This window comes from Gadus macrocephalus, chromosome 9 (assembly GCF_031168955.1).
Source record: "Gadus macrocephalus chromosome 9, ASM3116895v1".
In the NCBI taxonomy this organism is placed as follows: domain Eukaryota; kingdom Metazoa; phylum Chordata; class Actinopteri; order Gadiformes; family Gadidae; genus Gadus; species Gadus macrocephalus.
This window is the reverse complement of record NC_082390.1, coordinates 18,159,565-18,177,683: the sequence shown is the minus strand read 5'-3', so window position 1 is coordinate 18,177,683 and position 18,119 is coordinate 18,159,565. Positions and strand designations below refer to the sequence as shown.

At 41.6% G+C, this 18,119-nt stretch overlaps 3 protein-coding genes and 1 long non-coding RNA gene across 9 annotated transcripts in view; 3 read left to right on the top strand and 1 right to left on the bottom strand.

The window, feature by feature from the left end:
- The first annotated feature begins 288 nt into the window (after window positions 1-288).
- Window positions 289-3,704, top strand: LOC132465233 (uncharacterized). Of its 2 annotated transcripts, XR_009527476.1 has the most exons (5): window positions 289-1,929; window positions 2,029-2,476; window positions 2,696-3,091; window positions 3,274-3,457; window positions 3,562-3,704. It is a non-coding gene; the product is annotated as an uncharacterized LOC132465233 (long non-coding RNA). The 2 variants fall into 2 exon arrangements; XR_009527475.1 differs by having other exon boundaries at window positions 289-2,476.
- A 1,140-nt stretch (window positions 3,705-4,844) lies between these two features.
- Window positions 4,845-7,560, top strand: lactb (lactamase, beta). 3 transcript variants are annotated; one of them, XM_060061946.1, is made up of 6 exons: window positions 4,845-5,346; window positions 5,532-5,598; window positions 5,694-5,884; window positions 5,965-6,283; window positions 6,386-6,551; window positions 6,870-7,560. In XM_060061946.1, exons 1-6 carry the CDS (start codon window positions 4,981-4,983, stop codon window positions 7,402-7,404), a joined length of 1,644 nt encoding a protein of 547 aa, XP_059917929.1. In that variant the 5' UTR covers window positions 4,845-4,980; the 3' UTR covers window positions 7,405-7,560. The 3 variants fall into 3 exon arrangements, with proteins under 3 accessions (XP_059917929.1, XP_059917928.1, XP_059917930.1); XM_060061945.1 differs by having other exon boundaries at window positions 4,847-5,358; XM_060061947.1 differs by lacking the exons at window positions 5,532-5,598; window positions 5,694-5,884 and having other exon boundaries at window positions 4,847-5,346.
- A 446-nt stretch (window positions 7,561-8,006) lies between these two features.
- LOC132465226 (pro-neuregulin-4, membrane-bound isoform-like) lies at window positions 8,007-9,900 on the bottom strand. 2 transcript variants are annotated; one of them, XM_060062057.1, is made up of 5 exons: window positions 9,768-9,900; window positions 9,484-9,535; window positions 9,178-9,271; window positions 8,828-8,980; window positions 8,007-8,613 (listed from the first exon to the last, which is right to left on the bottom strand). In XM_060062057.1, the coding sequence occupies exons 2-5, from the start codon at window positions 9,491-9,493 to the stop codon at window positions 8,541-8,543; spliced, it is 330 nt and encodes a 109-aa protein (XP_059918040.1). In that variant the 5' UTR covers window positions 9,494-9,535; window positions 9,768-9,900; the 3' UTR covers window positions 8,007-8,540. The 2 variants fall into 2 exon arrangements, with proteins under 2 accessions (XP_059918040.1, XP_059918041.1); XM_060062058.1 differs by having other exon boundaries at window positions 9,673-9,804.
- A 145-nt stretch (window positions 9,901-10,045) lies between these two features.
- Window positions 10,046-18,119, top strand: part of tmem266 (transmembrane protein 266) — a 32,298-nt gene continuing 24,224 nt past the window's right edge. The window contains exons 1-3 of one of the 2 annotated variants that reach the window (XM_060061949.1): window positions 10,046-11,447; window positions 12,458-12,574; window positions 15,674-15,862. In XM_060061949.1, coding sequence (XP_059917932.1) covers window positions 12,561-12,574; window positions 15,674-15,862 — 203 coding nt within the window. In that variant the 5' untranslated portion in view covers window positions 10,046-11,447; window positions 12,458-12,560. Of the gene's footprint in view, window positions 11,448-12,452; window positions 12,575-15,673; window positions 15,863-18,119 lie in introns of both variants that reach the window. The other variant, XM_060061948.1, reaches the window with a different exon arrangement.

The following is an 18,119-nucleotide window of genomic DNA, read 5'->3' as shown; positions in this document are numbered from 1 at the left end:
TATAGTGTGGGATTTAATATAGTAATTTTCCAGACATTGTAGTGTACTACGGTAAATACTATAGTAAGTTACTACACAGTGTAGTATACTATAGATTACTATACTATACTACAATATAGTGTGGGATTTACTATAGTAATTTTCCAGACATTGTAGTGTACTATGGTAAATACTATAGTAAGTTACTACACAGTGTAGTATACTATAGATTACTATACTATACTACAATATAGTGTGGGATTTACTATAGTAATTTGCCAGACATTGTAGTGTGCTATGGTAAATACCACAGTAAGTTACTACACAGTGTAGTATAGTATAGATTACTATACTATACTACAATATAGTGTGGGATTTACTATAGTAATTTTCCAGACATTGTAGTGTACTATGGTAAATACTATAGTAAGTTACTACACAGTAGTATACTATAGATTACTATACTATACTACAATATAGTGTGGGATTTACTATAGTAATTTTCCAGACATTGTAGTGCAATATGGTAAATACTATAGTAAGTCACTACAAAGTGTAGTACAGTATAGATTACTATAGTTAACTATAATATACTTTTTTTAATATATATTTTCATTATTCTGTAATTTGTCCTAAAATGAATATGTGAAACATAAGCCAAATATTTGTATTATGTGGAGATTTTATTGTAGAAACATAAACCACACATAAATATAAAACATAATGCACAACATGCATAGGCTACAACAGCCAGAATATAATAACAATGAAAGAGTACAATTGAAGCCTTACTAACTTTAAAGATTTTCTAATGCAGGCATCTTGATAAGAATAATTGACTCATCGTGTACGTAGCAAAAGCATTTGCACAAAATATCATTAGGTTTGCAAAGAAGTATTTCATGGGTCTTTCTGAACTTCACAATTTGCTTAGCAGTATTCACATTAGCAAAATCATCATAGATTCTTAATTGTCTGGAATCCTTTTTGAATCTAAAAATGTGTAGGTACACCTCTTCACACTTGCATGCTGATAAGCAACCACAATTGAGCTTACAAAGTAGTATGGATTTAATGCTACCATGCTCTCCGTTTTTTTAGAGCCACACAAGAATTATTGCGTTTAAAATTTGCTGCATACATTTCCGTGGTGTATAAAGTGTGGTGGATGAAACATCTCTTGAATTCTTTGACACTGGCCTCTATATAATTTCCAAAGAGAATGGACTCCCCCACTGTAATTACTCTTGTTGTGTAATTCCCGACAACCCGAGCACCACTACCTACTTTGTATGATTTTAACACTATATTGTCTTTGTTAACAAGTTTGTTGAAAAGATCACAGACATCATCACTGGCATTGTTGAATAATTCAGTGTGGTGCATTAGTGTTTTTGTGTTAAAAAATCTCTTAAAAATGTGTTCAGGGACTGCCTGTGTACCATTGAACATTTCAAGAAGAGTGCCAATTGTGTCTTCATAAACAAATGAAGAGTTGGCCCACAGCGGACCCCACATGTCAACTGCGTTGCTAAGATGGGTTAAGCAGTGAACATTATAAGATACATAACATTTTCCATAAAGCTCTTGTACCTCGACAACAAACCGCGTAAAACAAGAGGAAGCATGCAAAAGATCAGCTTTTTGGATATGATCCTGGAGGAGTGTGTAGATGGAGAAGACAAGTAATAGCCAGTGATTATAATAACCCGGGGGTAAAACTGTTTTCAAAAGAATGGGGGAATAAAATAAAATAAATGCCCTCCATTCAGATGCCTTCCAATAGTGTCAACGCCTGCGTGCTTGCGCAATAGCATACTGCCCGAGAAGGCAGTATCGCTGTCAAATCTGTCCCTGGGAAAACTATATCGTTGCACTAGGGTTGCCGCGGTATTGATGAAGAATGGTCGATATTCTGACAACGACGACGACGACGACGTAGTATCGCTGGTAGGTAACTAAAGTTTTATTACAGAAATGTCATCTATAGGCCTTGTGGATGAGTTAAATTAAAATCGTTGAAAAACTAAACTTCATTATGATTTAAAGGATCCTCAGTTAAGTCAATGTAAGAAGAAGAAGAAGTGAAAAAACACAGGTCTTAACGTCTTAATGGAACTGGAAAAGCAAGGTATTGGTGCAGTGATGTACAAATATTCACCGTATGGAAGTGCTTCTTAACATCAGTGAATTATTGTAATGTGATGTAGCCTAATGTTGTCTGTCATATTGTACACCATGGGGTCGCCAACTGGCCTGCTTTGCCTGGCCTGTCAGATCATTTTGACTTTTTGCTTTCTGTCAACTTATTAAGCATATTAACAAGATTAGATTTGAGTATTCATCTCCTGTTCCGCCTGCATTGTCTACTCGCTCAGGCTCATCCCCCCTGCTGACCTCTGTTGTACAGTCTTGATGTAACCCTTAACTCTATGTACATCTTCTGTTTGTCATAGGATCAGGTCAGCTGAACTCAATTAATGAAACCAGGAATGAAGTAAGATCCACTAATGCAATAAACTGTCTGCACTTAATGTTCTACCTACAATTAAAGTTTTTATTTCCTAACTCTATAGTATAGGGATAGATGCAGCAATATATTCCTGTAATCTATCAGCTGTAAGCTTTGTACCTCTAACTGGCTTCTGTAGGTATTTGCCCAGGTGTTTGTGAGTCAGTTTTGTTTTTTTAATGGAATTTTTATTTTTATTTTCAGTGCCATCACCCATCTTGTGAGCTGTTGAGGGAGAACAACCACAGGCTGCAGAGGGAAAATGATTCTCTCAAGGCAAAAATAGCAACATTGAAATCTAATGCTATTGTTGAAAACTTTGTTTTTTTTTACACAAGGGTTTTTCTGTTTTACATGTTAGCTAAAAGGCCATTATGAATCCTTTGCTTAGTGCTGCCAGACGTTTTGCAGGAGATGGAGGAGTTTCTCCGCTCAGCACCAAGACCAACGACAACACCAATACCAACACCAACACCAAGACCAAGACCAGAACCAACACTATCACCAGCACCAACAGCAGTTCCAGCACCAGCAACAGAAGACCCATCACCAGCTCCAGGTCCATCATCAGCATCAGCAACAGAGGCCCTGGGCCACTCTGTAAGAATCTGTTTGACTTTATTTGTATATGTTAAGTTACTTAGTTTCAGTTGCACTGTTTTTCTAAATGCATCAGCCGTACACTCGGTTAATCTAAATGCATATATATATCATTGAGGTAAGACGCTAGTCTGCTGTATGTTGAAGTAGATTTGTGGTAATGTTATCTACCTGCATTAAAGGTCATTCCAAAAGGACCTGTGGAGCGCTGCTCCTTCCAAAGCCCCCAGAAGTTCATAAATGATCTCCTACATGGGATGTATACCAGGGAATATATGGCAGGCCATTCAGTGACTGGCCAGTCATCCAGCAGCTGCACAGAAGGAAAACCTGGCCTAGCTAAACAGGACCTTGTTGAAATAACAAGTAGGTTATATAGAAATGAGAAAAGATGTTGGTTGAGTGATACCCTCATTCTCATGCTCATCTTTCGTGTATGTGTTTGTGTGTGTGTGTGTGTATTCCCACAGATGCTGCAAAGTTGAAGTTCACCTACGTAACTGATACGAACATAAAAGCATTTATACGACAAAAGCTGAACAATGCTGCCAAATTTCAGAAACAATAAATTATCAACTGTTTAAAGAAAGTTAAACTTTTGTTATATATTTTTTGTATTTTAGCAGTCTGTAGAAAACACTGTGTTAATGGTGGTTGTAAGCCTAATTTATGTGCAGTGAATTATTGTTACAGCACTATGGTTAAAAATGGCAACAACAAAAACTGATACAGTTGAAAATATCCATTAGGTAAAGTACAATGACATAGTTAAAAGAACAACAAAATACTGCATACTGCAGTTATTGTAATGCAGTATAGTACTATGGTATCGTAATTGTAGTATTCTATAGCAAAATAAAAGTATAATAAAAGTTCTGTAATTTACTTCAGTAGATTGTAGTTTATGTACTAAACTAGTAGTATATAATGTAGTATACTGTAGTAATAAAACTGCAATTTTACTGTAGTATACTATAGTTTACTGTAGTAAAACTACTATAGTAAGGTTCAAAAACACTATAATATTTACTATAGTATATATAGGGTGTACTGTAGTTTATTTACTATAGTAAACTATAGAATTTTCTGTAGTATACTATAGTTTACTGTAGTATACTATAGTTTACTGTAGTAAAACTACTATAGTAAGGTTCAAAAACACTACAATATTTACTATAGTATATATAGGGTATACTATAGTTTATTTACTATAGTAAACTATATAATTTGCTGTAGTTTACTGTAGTAAAACTACTATAGTAAGGTTCAAAAACACTACAATACTTACTATAGTAGCCTATATATAGGGTATACTATAGTTTATTTACTATAGTAAACTGTAGAATGTGGGATATAAGGGAACTGAGCGTCTCCTTATATGTTCCCCATTTCTGATCAAAGTGGGTGTATGTTTTATTGAATGGGTTGGTAGGTAGGCCTATTCAATGGGGATAAACTCATAAATGAATGGAGCACGGATGGATGCAAGCTATATGGGCAGAAACCTTTTCATTCATGTAGGTCCAACAATAACATAACAGAGAATCTGGTAGTTCAAAGTACAAAAATAAATGCACAACTAGTAGGTCTATGTGCAATAAATTTAAAAAAATGGAATATCTTCACGATGTCAACAACTTAAAAAACAATGGCATTTAAAAAACGGCAACACTGGTGTTTTTACTGAGGTACAGTGGACTCTGTTAAAGGCAGGGACCTATTAAAGAAAGTTAACAATACGCGATTCTGAATCATGGGTCGATTAGTTGGGTCTGGATCACGGATTGTGAACAGGAAATAAAGTGCTGTTTTCTAGGCTCGCCGTTATGTTTTGTTATGGGCTAACGTTAACCGTATTCCCACTGCCATAGGAATACTCAAGCTTGATAATGTCGCCGTTGTTAATGCCTCTGCGTTTTCGTGCTATGTGTAAATATAAGTCAATCGCACGTTATTCAAATGCGCTGGCGAAAGGAGGTAGATGGCGTGTCGGCCACCGACTGTCGGATAAGCAGATGAACGCCTGGTCACAACAACAAAGGCAGTACATAGGAAAGTCTAGTACAGAGAACTCCAACACCAAGTTCTATCTGTGGTTTGGTGGAATCGGAGCGGGGATAGTTCTAGCGCTTGGACTCAAGTATCGTTATGATGGTGGCAACAGTTTATGCGATGCTGAAGTTTCAGATGAGAAGAGAATCGGCACGTATCATTCAGCCGTCAGGGTCAGTAGAGACCTGGTGAAACGAATAAAGGTAGGCAGCAAGGTACATCTGGTTCTTTCGATGTCATTGCATATCCGGTTGGTGGCGAATATTAGCCCCATAGATTGTAAAAAGTTTGCATATACTCTGATATATATATATATATATATATATATATATATATATATATATATATATATATATATATAAATTGTTTACTTCCTCCTTCACATTAGTACGAGGTTGGAGCACCTGGATTGGTCATTGGAGTCTCTGTAGATGGCCAGCAGGTGTGGTGTGAAGGTTTGTTTCTGACAAATGGTGTTAACACAAACCTTCTTCGTTTTTCTTTTAGCATATTGTAATACACTGAGCATAATCTTTGTAATACAATTCAGGCTTCGGTTATGCTGATCTGGAAAACCGCATAGCATGCAGACCAGAGACAGTGATGCGCATCGCCAGCATCAGTAAATCCCTCACAACCACAGCTGTGGCTCACCTCTGTGAAGAGGGAAAACTAGACCTGGATCTGTCCGTTCAGCAATATGTCCCTGAGTTTCCTGCTAAACAGTTTGATGGAGAAGATGTGAGTTTCTTGATGTCACCTTCATTGTTAGCAGTCTCGTAGTCTGACTTCATAATTTTGTGTTGTGTTATTTTTCGCAGGTCACCATTACCCCGAGAATGATTCTGTCTCACCTCAGTGGGATTCGCCACTATGAAAGAGATGCCAAGAAAGTGAGAGAAAACAAGGAGAAAGCAAAGAGACCTTTGAGGTCACCGATCAAAGAAGAGACTAGCTTGAATAAAGGTGATGAGAAGAATACAAACACAGAAGAGAACATCTCCAAGGAATCCAAACAAGCAAAACCCACGGAGAGGAAGAAGGAGTTTGAGCAGGAGGAGTACTACCTGAAAACCAACTTTGAGAATGTCTTCCAGGCCTTGGACCTGTTCAAGGATGACCCGCTCATCTTCAAACCCGGTGAGGCTTTTCTGTTTGTCAAGGGATGGTATCTTGGTTAACCACACTTGGTTTAGTGTAGTTTCGTGCACCAACTGGGGTTAACATGCCATCTGTTTGCAGGCTCCACCTTCCTGTACTCCACCCATGCCTTCACCCTTCTCAGTGCTGTCGTTGAGCGGGCGGCCGGGCAGAACTTTTTGGATCTCATGGGGAACATGTTCCATGAGCTGGGGATGGTCCACACGGTGCCAGAGGAGAATGAGCCCATCATTTACCACCGCTCACGGTAACCCCTGAGCCAACCTCTGAACCTCGAGTCAAATCGACAGGCCTGCACAGTGGGCTTAAGAAGTTTAAATGTTATTAATCTAAGCTATTCATACTAGAATTATTGATATTTAGAGTATTATAAAGATACACACAACAACATAATATACCCTGATAATTAAACAAAATATTATCTAAAACCTAGTAGCCAATAAACAAACTTACACAGAATTACAAACAGTGAGCCATATAACATTGAAACATCTTCTTAGACATAATTTCTTGGGTTCGATATGGTTCAAAACTATCTTTGAATCCCATGTTTTTGATGTTGCAGATATTACCACCTGAACAAGAAGGGGCGGGTGGTGAACTGCCCATATGTAGACAACTCCTACAAGTGGGCCGGAGGTGGCTTCCTGTCCACAGCTGGAGATCTGCTCTTGTTCGGCAATACCCTGCTCTACAGCTACCAGCTGGCCCAGCTGAAGGACACCAACGGTCTTCTGCCTGGCTTCCTCAGACCACAGACCTCCCTGGATCTCTGGGCCCCAGTGGACAGGACAGAGGCCAGCTGGGATAAGGACGGACTGTACGCCCAAGGGTGGTTAGTAGTGGAGAAATCCCAAAAGTATGGCCAGTGCAAACGTCGCAGGCACTATGTTTCACACACAGGGGGCGCTGTTGGAGCCAGTAGTGTTCTGTTGATATTACCCAGTGAAAGGACACCTCAGCCTGAAGGAACGAGGGCAGAGTTCCTCCCCCGGGGAATTGTGGTCACCATCATCACTAACATGCAATCTGTGGGGCTTAATAGCACGGCACTGAAAATAGCCTACGAGTTTGACAAAGCTACTAAGGAGAGCTTGTAAGAAGAATCGGCTGACCCAACAGCCCCAAACAATACAAATTGTATTATTATATTTTTCTCTGAAATCACTGATGGAAAATCATTTCTAGTAGTAGTGCATTTTCTGATTCGTTTCCAATTTTACAAACTTTGTAATAAATACTACAATTTATCACCACTAGGTGGTAGCAATACAAGTTTTTTTTCCATAAACGGACATTTGTATAAAAAAATATGATAACCCTAACCCATGCTCTATTATTTTCCGTGTGAAATTATTTATTCTAAACTTATCTTCAGAAAACACAAAAGTGCCAAACTGGGTAGCATCCCAGTTTTTTTGGAGTTTTACAGGATGACGTTTTTAATGGCTTTGGTTTGTCCATTTTCAATACGAATTGCACGCGTGTATTTACGCACATTCAAAATGTTATAATTTATTGTATTTATGTTATATTTTATATCGACAAAACTATATAAAGGAGTTAAAAATGAGGTTTGTGTGGATGTAATCAATCCATAAGCAATTATTAATCTAAGTCTTTTATATGGTGTCAAGAGATTAGTTCCAAGAATAAGAATTAAGACATAACACTTGACAAAAACATACATTGAGAAAGCATGTCTGTGTTGAATATTATTTAATATGCTCTTTAATATTTACATATAATTTACTTTTCATAATAGTCAAATAAAAAAAAAACGTCTTAATACATCAGTCTAATATTAATCTATGTCTAAAAAAGTTAATTGTATAAATGTAACGTAACATTAACTTCCCATCCACATTCATCACGCTATAACGTTAGATGGCAATTTAATTGCTCATTTACGCTTTACACTGGGTAAAAGCATGTAGGTCTGTGTAGTGACAAACTACTTTGTCAATTTGCATTAAATCGACATAATTTGAGGCTATATATACGTACATATATCCTTGGTGCAGCGGTCATTATAACTAATCCAGATAGATCATCACCAGCCTTAATTAATGCAGGGAGGATCGCTGAATACAATATGGCCTGTATGAACTGTGTTCGCTCTTCTAATCACCCCTTCACATCCACTTCCAAGGCAGCTTGCGGTCCCTCAGAGAAACCACTCTTACGTCCACGGTAAAATGGGACTACTGTGCATAAATACAGTAGGCCTATAGGGTCATACTCTAGACTTCACCCTCCAGTACTGTTGTCGGCCGCTCCGTGAGCTGTCTGTTTTGGTTTTCCACGTCCTGTATCAACACAGAACATAATCAATGTCCATGTCCTTATATTACTAGTCTACTTAAAGTTAGAAAAGCATACATTTCTAAGTATCGACACAACTGTATCTACCACTCAATTTAAGGCAGTGTTCCTGATCAGCAGCCATAGTATTCTTTTATTGGCCATGTAGGCCTACATATGCCTGCCGTGGTGGTGGTGGTGGTGGGGCATGCAACTTACTTGCATGCGTAGTAGAGGACGAAGGCCACGACTGTTAAGACGAGAAGAGTGACGATCACCACGGCTGTGATCAGACCCGCATGCCCCCCGTTGACGGATGTGCTCTGGAGCTGAAACTGCTCACACCTGCTGCCGATGTAGCTTGAACTGCACCTATAGACCGCAAAGGACACACGCACGGCAATATATCACGTCGGTTTGTTTGCGTGTAACAGGAAGTGCATGGCCTGAGGTATGCTTCAGGGCGACTGGAGAGAGTGGGGTAGAAAAGGCCATCCAGTTATACAGCTTCGCAAGAAAGGGCATTTCCTGGTCGGTGAAATTTCAAAGTAACATCACGTATCACTTACACACAGGAGAGTGCCTCCATTAAAGGTATTTGGTAGCATGTTCCACCATTCATGCAGTATGAGGCCTGCAAGGCAGTGCAGGGTTCGCCGTGATCTAAAATAGAAATGTGGCGATTGTAATGCTGTTACAACTGTTTTAGTAAGTATCACCACCACTTACTTCCCTAGGCTACTACTGCCAAATAAAACATGAATTGACTGTAAATTAGATGTGTGTTAACACCACAGACACCCTAGTAATATGCTTAGATGTTTCATCTTTATCATACCAACGCATGAATAATAAATGTCAGATCCAGATATTACCTGCCATCATTTGGGATTCCTGTAGGACGAGCTGATTTTCGTTGTTAAACACCTAAATAAATGAAAAATACTGTCACACAAAACGAGCCATATTAAGAACGTTTGAAACACTATTCCAACCACCTAGAAAAAGTGCGAGGTAAATTGACCAGAACTAAACATACATTCTGGCAACAAATGGGAACCAACCGTAAAACAACTGAACACGGGTGGGTAGATTTCTACCTCTCCAAATTCCAACAATTAAAGTCTCTCTTCTTCCACATCCAGTCTCTGTCTCTTACCAGCTCATCAACCCTCAGGTCCCAGTAGGTTGCAGCAGGTTACCAAGGTGAGACATAGTAAAGACTGAAAATAACTTGGATCTGCCTTTTGTAAGCCTTCTGAAGAACAGCCACGTGGGCGGGTACCTTTAACCTAAAACATGTTGAAAATGCAGTTTGTCCACATTGTCAACAACATAAAGGAAGTCAGGAAGTCATTATACCACGATTTATTATATTCAACTATTTTACGCAGGTTTAAGAATGTTTTACCATTTGGATAGAGGGAGCGTTCACGCCACCCTGTCAATCCTATGGATACGAAGTTACTAATAGGCTTCTACAACATCACACGTTACTTCTCAGCACTGTAGCCGGGCCTACAACAAAGTAAAAATGATGTCAGTGGATCATTGTTTAAAGGGATTACAATCAAAGGGAATCCGTTCGTCTTGTTCTTTTTTTAATTCTGGTATCCCAACTTCTTTACAAAAAACCATCCCTTTAGTGTCCGGAGTTTAGATCTCCGGAATGGAGACAGAGAGACAAGGGCTCAGGGTTTGGCAGGAGACAATGGAATGAGTGGCACGCGGCAGCTTTGGAATTACAAGAACGCGCGTGAACGGAGTCGTGGGAACGTACCTGTAGCCATGGCCCTAATAACACGTCTTATCACTTCCGCTTGACATGTAAATACAAATGCGTTGGGTTTCCAAACCGTTAGGTGACTCAGCAGTGGACCTTTAAATTCTGAGCAGCTCCTTTTATTGGGTGCAATTCAATATGCTGAAAAACTGATATTTGTGTGAAATAATGTCTGACAACACGTTATGTAGGATGGATATCGTTTTTTTCTTCTTTTCACACACTGGAAACACAATTTTACTAAATAAAATGTTAATTATCAGTGGAAGCAAAAAGGCTGCAACTGTTTGGAGACATATTATGCAAATGTCAGCAAATCAAGACTTCAAATATGATATACCAGATAAATAAAATATATTTAATAAATTAAATGAATAAAAAATGTAAAATAGCATATTTTATTGACTGTTATGGTGTGCTCGTTGTTCAACGGTTTATTTTCCCTGAGTAAATCCTCTCGTTGTTATCGCGAGGAACTGAAGCTCAGTGGGTGAAGTGAAGCGCGAGAGGTTTTACGTCGACGTTTCTAGGATGCGATAAAAAAACAACGAACGTTTGCGGGCTCGTGCGCCTTACAACTGAAACACAGCATTAATGACCGCCTTCTAGCCTAGGAATTTAAAATCAACGGCTTCCATTCGCTCCTCATCTGTGGGGAATGGCATTCTGTCTTCAGCAGCTGGACAGCTCCATGTCCTGAACCTAAATTATTTTCATCATTATTATTATTATTATTATTGTGCACATGGAGTCCCTCGTGCTATGTGGGGGATGCCCTGTCAGCACGCGCACGTTGAGCGTTACGCCATCGAGCTTTTGAAGCGGCATCGCAATCCATATAATTCAATGATAGCTAATCTCACACCATAAAGTATGGTGCTCTTAGCCTGCGATAGCCGTCTCCTTCTGTGTTTACGGAGCAGCAGCGTCGCAGCCTACACGCCAGAGACGGAGAGAGCTAGCCGTGTGCACAGTGGTCCTCGGCCGGGGAGACATGACCATCATCACTGCGAGGGCAAAGGAGTCACGACCACACCACCATGTAGAGCTGACAAGGTAGGATATACGCTTCGTTTAATTTTAAAATAATGGGTAAAAATTTGGTCTAACGTCTACGTTTTTCTTGGTCCTGCTTTCTGATTCAAGATCCACTATCGTTGGTGACAATATTGCTGCCACTGTATTTCAAAACGACGTTACACGGCGTTTAAACAGGGTAATGGAAATGCATGGGAATACGTTTTAAGTACTGTAGCTGCTCTTTGGCTGTTGAAGACGGTCAACTATAATTTTGACAGTATAATTTTTCTCATGTGATGGAAGACACTGAACTGCAAGACGGAGACCGTAATTATGCTAATACCCCAATGCGTAACTCCAACTCGTCTTCACGTTGACATATACGGTGATTACAGAAAAACACTGGCTTTTTAAATCATGTGTGCTAAGAGCATTTTTTTCTATAAGTAGGCTACCTCCTTCTTTCTACCTCATCATTCTACCTTTATGTGTGTGAATTGGTGAACTTTTAGAGTTCACAGAAAAAGTCCATGATTTTGGACTGGGTGCAAATACACACCATAACTCTTTAACTTAAAGGACGTGGATTGCTTCACGTTGAGTGGTATTTCATCTCCTGTGCTCGGAGGCATCGCTCACAGGCTTTCTCCTTGCCCTCGCTCACTACTCAGTGCAATGCTTTTTAAATCAATGTTACCTACCTTGAGAAATGGCTCCCAGTAGTGTTATTGATTGTAATGATATTATATACGGTTACAATATTATATATAACTATGTGGTTACGTGAATCTGTGGTGTATGTGGGGCTGGGTGCCTGGTCCTGAATGTCAGATCTTTGCTCAGCAGCTGGACAGGGTTCACATTGAATGGGCTCTCTGCTCAATGACGCTCTATCTCATGGCACAAAGAGCTAGCATCCTGCTGTACTTGCTATGCAAGAAGTGTGATGTTTATCCTGCTAGTTCTGTTTAAAAACACACCTGGCTTCCCTTTCCTGTTGGTGGAATTTCCCTTTTTCTGCTTTTTTTTCTTTGCTCTTAGGAAAGGTAGGAGCCAAGGCCCTCCTGTGGTTACAAGCAGCGGAAAAAAGAACCTGTGCTCGTTGTGTGGAGACCATCCTATTCAGCGCTTTATCAGGACTTCATCAACATGAGCAACCCTCAGTAAGTACAACACGCAACAATCACAGCTGCTGTTGCTATGGTCTGGAAGGATGCTGAATCTTTACGCTACACACACACACACACACACACACACACACACACACACACACACACACACACACACACACACACACACACACACACTCAGGAAGACACTCTCAGTGTGTGTGAGGATGAGATTGGGAGAGGCGTACACCTGTGTAAGTCTGGAGGCCCTTTGGTGAATGGCATTAACCAAGGGGATGGGGGCCCATCCAATCAACCTTCCCATAAAGAGCCATGCAGCATTTGGCCCATTGTCAGAGTGGTACACCCCACCTTCCCAAACCCCCTTTAACATTCAGAAGGGAACCTCGCTTGTCATCTTTTCTTATTAATAATTACACTTTTTTGGTCCCCTAGACAGGCCCTGCATTCTGACGACATGGCAGAGAGAGAGATAGACAGAGAGAGAGGGGGGGAGAGGGAGGATGGGGGTTGGTGGTGGGGGGGGGGGGGGGGGGAGTGGAATGGAGTGGTGTTGTGTGGAGTGGAGTTGAGAGGAGTAGGGGATGAATGCAGAATGGGTTCAATCAGCTGTGTCTGTTGGTAGAGGCGCCGCAGCAGTGGTGCTGCGGACCCTGCAAGGAAACCTCGACCCACCTCTCGGATTGGCCCCGGGCTCTTTGTTGTGGTAGATGCGTGCACTTGCTGGACCAATCACATGTGCGCTAGCGGAGAACCCGTTGATGACCAGATAAACAAGAAAAAGGTTATTGCTTTTTAGTGTTTGCTTACAGACGCACAAAGGCATCAATTACAAGCTGTTGGTCACTGATGGCTCCTTGACGCAATGACAGATGTGACGCATTCACTCAAGAGAGAGCGAACTGCACTGAGGGCTATTCTCACGTCTCCTCTTTTAGACCGCCTATCTATCTATCCATCCATTCATCCATCCATCCATCTATATATCTATGGCTCTGTCTGTCAGACTGCCTGCCTGTCGCTTTGCCTTCCTGTCTGTCTGCCCACCTGTCTGTCTCTCCACCCATCTGTCTAGATCTCTTTATCTTGTCTGCCTTTTTCCTGCCCTTAGGATCTAATCTCCAGCTGAAAACAGGAAACAGGGGGAACATCAGATGCAGCTTTCTCCTCGTATTACGTTTGTTTCTACATTTTCATTTGACTTTGTTAGGGAGTGGGTTTTCTTTCGAGCGTTGAAACAAAGCAACAGAATCGGAACAGGACAGAATGATGCATTCCATTCAGCATTAGGAGTCATCACAATTTAAATTGACTGTAGGCTTCTCATGGTCTTTACCAATTTACCAATATACCATGCACACCTTTACAGAATATGCGATTGGCATTTGTCAAATATCCTTGTACAGAACATGGTCCATATATTATACGCACTGTAAGTGTTGCACGTGAGTCCTCTCTCAATCACACAGAGAACAATTCCCAAGGATATTCGCCAATGTGTCTCTTTTTTTCTTTTTCTTTATTGATGACATTGTACATCCCCCCCCTAGGCGTCAGCCTGAGGGAGACCAGACGTTAGCTTAAAATAACTGACTGCTCTACAAGTGTATCACCGTGTCTCGCTCCCCTGACTCAGGGATACCGGCTGCTGTGGGCTCTGGGCCCCATGAGTGATCTGGCACCTTGGGCCTCCTTCTCTCACGCTCTGTATGCGATGCCATCACGCCGGTGTGTCGCCGTTCTCTGAGGAGCAGCCAAGTGTCTGTATACAGGCTTATTGGGTGAGACAGTGGAGCACTGTTGTCGACAGCTGGCCAGGGAGGAAAAAAAATTGCTGTGGCAGAAAGCACTCAGAATTACAATGATACCGCTGCCCTCTTCACACTGCACGCTGCATTCATGCTGAGGCAGCGTCACAAATCCGTTTAAAGACACACCGGTAGATCTTTCTTTCCAGATGTTATTTTCTGTTGGAAGTACCTCTTCCGTGCTGGCTGTGACAGATACAGGGTATCTTTCTCGAAATAGGATTCCTTGACCATTTATTGATTGTTGCTAAAGATTGCGTATATTTGAGAATTTAGAGCGAAATGATTTCATCTCACTTTAACATTTGCCACATTGTAGAGGAAAGGTTTACATGTGTGTTTGGGTTTGTGTGTGTGTTTGTGTATACCCTAGGTTAACCTTTCTGTTTCCTTGTGGCAATTGCTGATTACATCGCCCCAGTTAGATATTTCTCAATGTTTTTCGCTGTGTTTGCCGGCCTCATGGTACACAGCAGAGTGTTGGACAGCGAATACTCCATCCCTCGCCTTTTTCCAGGATGGCGACCAGCCACTATACTGGGGTTCCTGGCTTGGTCTTCTATCGTCTGGAGATGGGTTTTGGTTCAACTGAGTTTGCGTACGTCATGATATGATGACGATCATTGTCCTTGTGCTCGGTCAGATGCGTACGGTGCACATTTAAAGCAGCGAGATGCAAGGGTGAAAGTATTCTGACGTATTTCTGAGGCAAATAATGTGCAATCATTTTGTGTGTATCGAAAAGGCAGGTTTGTTTGGTCCACAGTTAATGTTCCAAGTGGCAGCCTGCGAAGAGGAAAATAGTGGTGGAGATTTCAAAATGTGTGGCAAACGCATGGCTGCCCACAGATGAATGAAAACATCTTTACATTCATTACATTCAAGGGGAGAGCTGCGGCTGCATTTTCCTCTGAGGGCCTGACTATATTAACATTTTGCAAAACTGAAGGTCTGCTCACTGATCTTTTCCTGGCCCCTCCTCCTTCCCCTGTTTGACCTTCACATGTGTCTCGGATGGAGCCTCTTGGATTCACCAGCCCCAGTGGATTTGGTTCCCTTTTGTTTTGTAATCGATGCCACCCACCTCTGAAGTGCCGGAGTCATCTGAGCCTGTGCATTGACTGATCCGGCCTGCAAACTTTAGTTTGTCTTCTTTGTCATGGTGTCTGAGTTGCTGGGACTTTATCGAGACAAAATATCTCCATTGAAAGAAACAAACTTCAATTTGAAAAACAAGCAAACGCGTTTCATTGAAGTGTAAATCAAAACGGCCTTGAGACAGTGCTCGATGTTTATGGTCTTGTTTGTACCCGGTGCACCCCAGGGCTGCTCCCCAGGCCGGGGCCTCAGAGCTGGAGGTGATCTCCCAGCAGGTGGAGGAGGACAACCAAGCTGGGGCCCCCATCCAGCTGGTCAGCTTCACCTACAGAGACCTGCCTCTGGCCGCCCTGGACGTCTCGCTGGCCGGGTCCCAGCTCATCTCAAACCCAGACGAAGAGGATAACCGAGATGGGTGAGAACTCCTTCAAACACATACACACGCACGCAGGCACGCACACATGTACACACCCAATAATGTAGCCACATATTCACACACACACAAACTTGTATTACCTGTATGTGAAGTGTGGTTAATTACATCTCATTGGAAGAAACTCATAACACTTAATAGACGTAATGAGTATAATAAAATGTAAATTAGTTATAGTTCCGTTTCAAACTAAAGCAATGTTCAGCTTGATTTTTTTTATGCATCAGTTAAAACAATCATCTCAGAAGGATGACGAGTCCCATTTTATTGGATGAATAACCTGTATGCATAATAGAATAATCAGTACAATCTATAATTTACCTGACCCTTTACGTCTCTGTTACTGTGCCTTGTGCATTTCATTGAATGCATTTTTTTATGATCAGAGAATAAAAAGATATTTAGCCATAATTTTATTGGTGGGCCCATAGAAAGCAACTGAGGCGCATACCTAATACTTATGTGGCACAGAACACTCCTTCGAGTCAAGACATGTCGCACATTTCCTCTTTTGGCGGTTACTGGCAGTTATTTAGTGTCCTGTTGTCTTTGTAAATGTCAGAGCACTATTGGTGATACTTGTAATCTGCCCACAGTGGCATTTCATTGTGGGGCGCGTGTTATTTTCCGATTGCTGTGTCCCCACACCACGGGGCCCTGGTAGTAGACCTAGGCCAGGTCCTGCCCCCATCTCAGCATCCCCCTGTGGGCGCTCGCCTTTCAGGAAGCGTGACTCACGAAGCCTCTGGCGTGCAGCGCCGCCAGCGCCCATGCCGAGAGGGTGTACAAATAGCATAAGTTTTACCAGAGGGCCCATCGTTACCAAGGCTACGCCATCCAAGCCCTGGTGAGCAGACCGACCGCGGTCCGCCTGGACCGGAGCTGGTCTGCACCGGTTGGGGTCCGAAGGCTCAGGAGGGATCAGGGGACAGATGGGTCCTGACTTGAGCCATCCTACTTCCTCTCTCTCTCTCTCTCTCTCTCTCTCTCTCTCTCTCTGTCTCTGTCTCTCTCTCTCTCTCTCTCTCTCTCTCTCTCTCTCTCTCTCTCTCTCTCTCTCTCTGTCTCTGTCTCTGTCTCTGTCTCTGTCTCTCTCTCTCTCTCTCTCTCTCTGTCTCTGTCTCTGTCTCTGTCTCTGTCTCTGTCTCTGTCTCTCTCTCTCTCTCTCTCTCTCTCTCTCTCTCTCTCTCTCTCTCTTCCTATATATATATATATATAATATATATATGTCTCTCTCTGTGTCTCTCTCTCTCTCTCTCTCTCTGCCTTTCTGTTTATATCTCTCGGCCTTTCTGTCTGTTTATACTCTTTCGTACACACCACACCTTTGCCAACACTGTGCACAGGATTTTGTGTGTGTGTATGTGTATATATATATGTGTGTGCATGTGTGTGCTGGCAAAGATGTGCCGTCATGATGACTGTGGGCAGTGAGCATCAGAATGAGGCCAGATGACTCTCTGCTCCTCTGGGATGTGGAGTGGAATTGTCCCACTGTGCCTGTTTGGCACTCTTGAGCAATCATGACGTCAAGAAGCCATACTTGGAATATCTGTGTTTTGGGGAAAAGGGATGTTATTGCGTAGGCCGAGGTGCCCTAAAAGTCCCAGTCATGGGTGGTTGTTTAGTTTACCTGCTAATCTAAAAATCGACCAAGCATATTTCATGGTATCAGCATCTTCAATGACCCTTCCTAGCTTGGAATTCCTGATTTTCATAACCCACAGGCATTCCATAACACGTTTTGGCTGATCTGTGGTTTCACTCACACCACAGTGCATTTGTTTCTTAGAAAACACAACAGGTTTCTTCGGCCTTTGTGACTCATGTGGGCAGCATCAGAGGAATGACAACGGTATGTTTGGTGATAAATAGGATAGCATAAGCATCATCCGTTCAGGAAGGTAGTGGTCAATCCCATAGCCTAGGAGATCTGTTGCAAAGGGATGCGTATTATGTTAAAAACGCTGAGGCTATTATGAGGAGTCGTGGAACCTAGCTCTACTGGAGTGTGAAATCTTTCTATTGATTTTCAAGTTTAAAGTCTAAATGTTTAAACAAGCCTATTTGAAAAGCATTCTTAGGATGTTTCTTTATACACTTTATGAAAATAAGATAATATGAAGGAGGTGTAACTCAAGGCCGTCGGTTCTCCCCACGATTTGCAATGGCATTCACAGCTTATCTTCTTATTGATTACAGGCGCGGTTGTTGCTGTGTTTCGCCATCCACACAGAAT

Coding starts and splice junctions, on each gene's coding strand:
- LOC132465226 (XM_060062057.1), bottom strand. Junction 8,981..9,177: donor ATGGAGGCACTCTCCTGTGT/GTAAGTGATACG, acceptor TGCGGTCTATAG/GTGCAGTTCAAGCTACATCG. Junction 8,614..8,827: donor GTCCTCTACTACGCATGCAA/GTAAGTTGCATG, acceptor GTGTTGATACAG/GACGTGGAAAACCAAAACAG.
- lactb (XM_060061945.1), top strand. CDS start 4,981: ATGTCGCCGTTGTTAATGCCTCTGCGTTTTCGTGCTATGTGTAAATAT. Junction 5,885..5,964: donor AACAGTTTGATGGAGAAGAT/GTGAGTTTCTTG, acceptor TATTTTTCGCAG/GTCACCATTACCCCGAGAAT. Junction 6,552..6,869: donor ATCATTTACCACCGCTCACG/GTAACCCCTGAG, acceptor TTGATGTTGCAG/ATATTACCACCTGAACAAGA.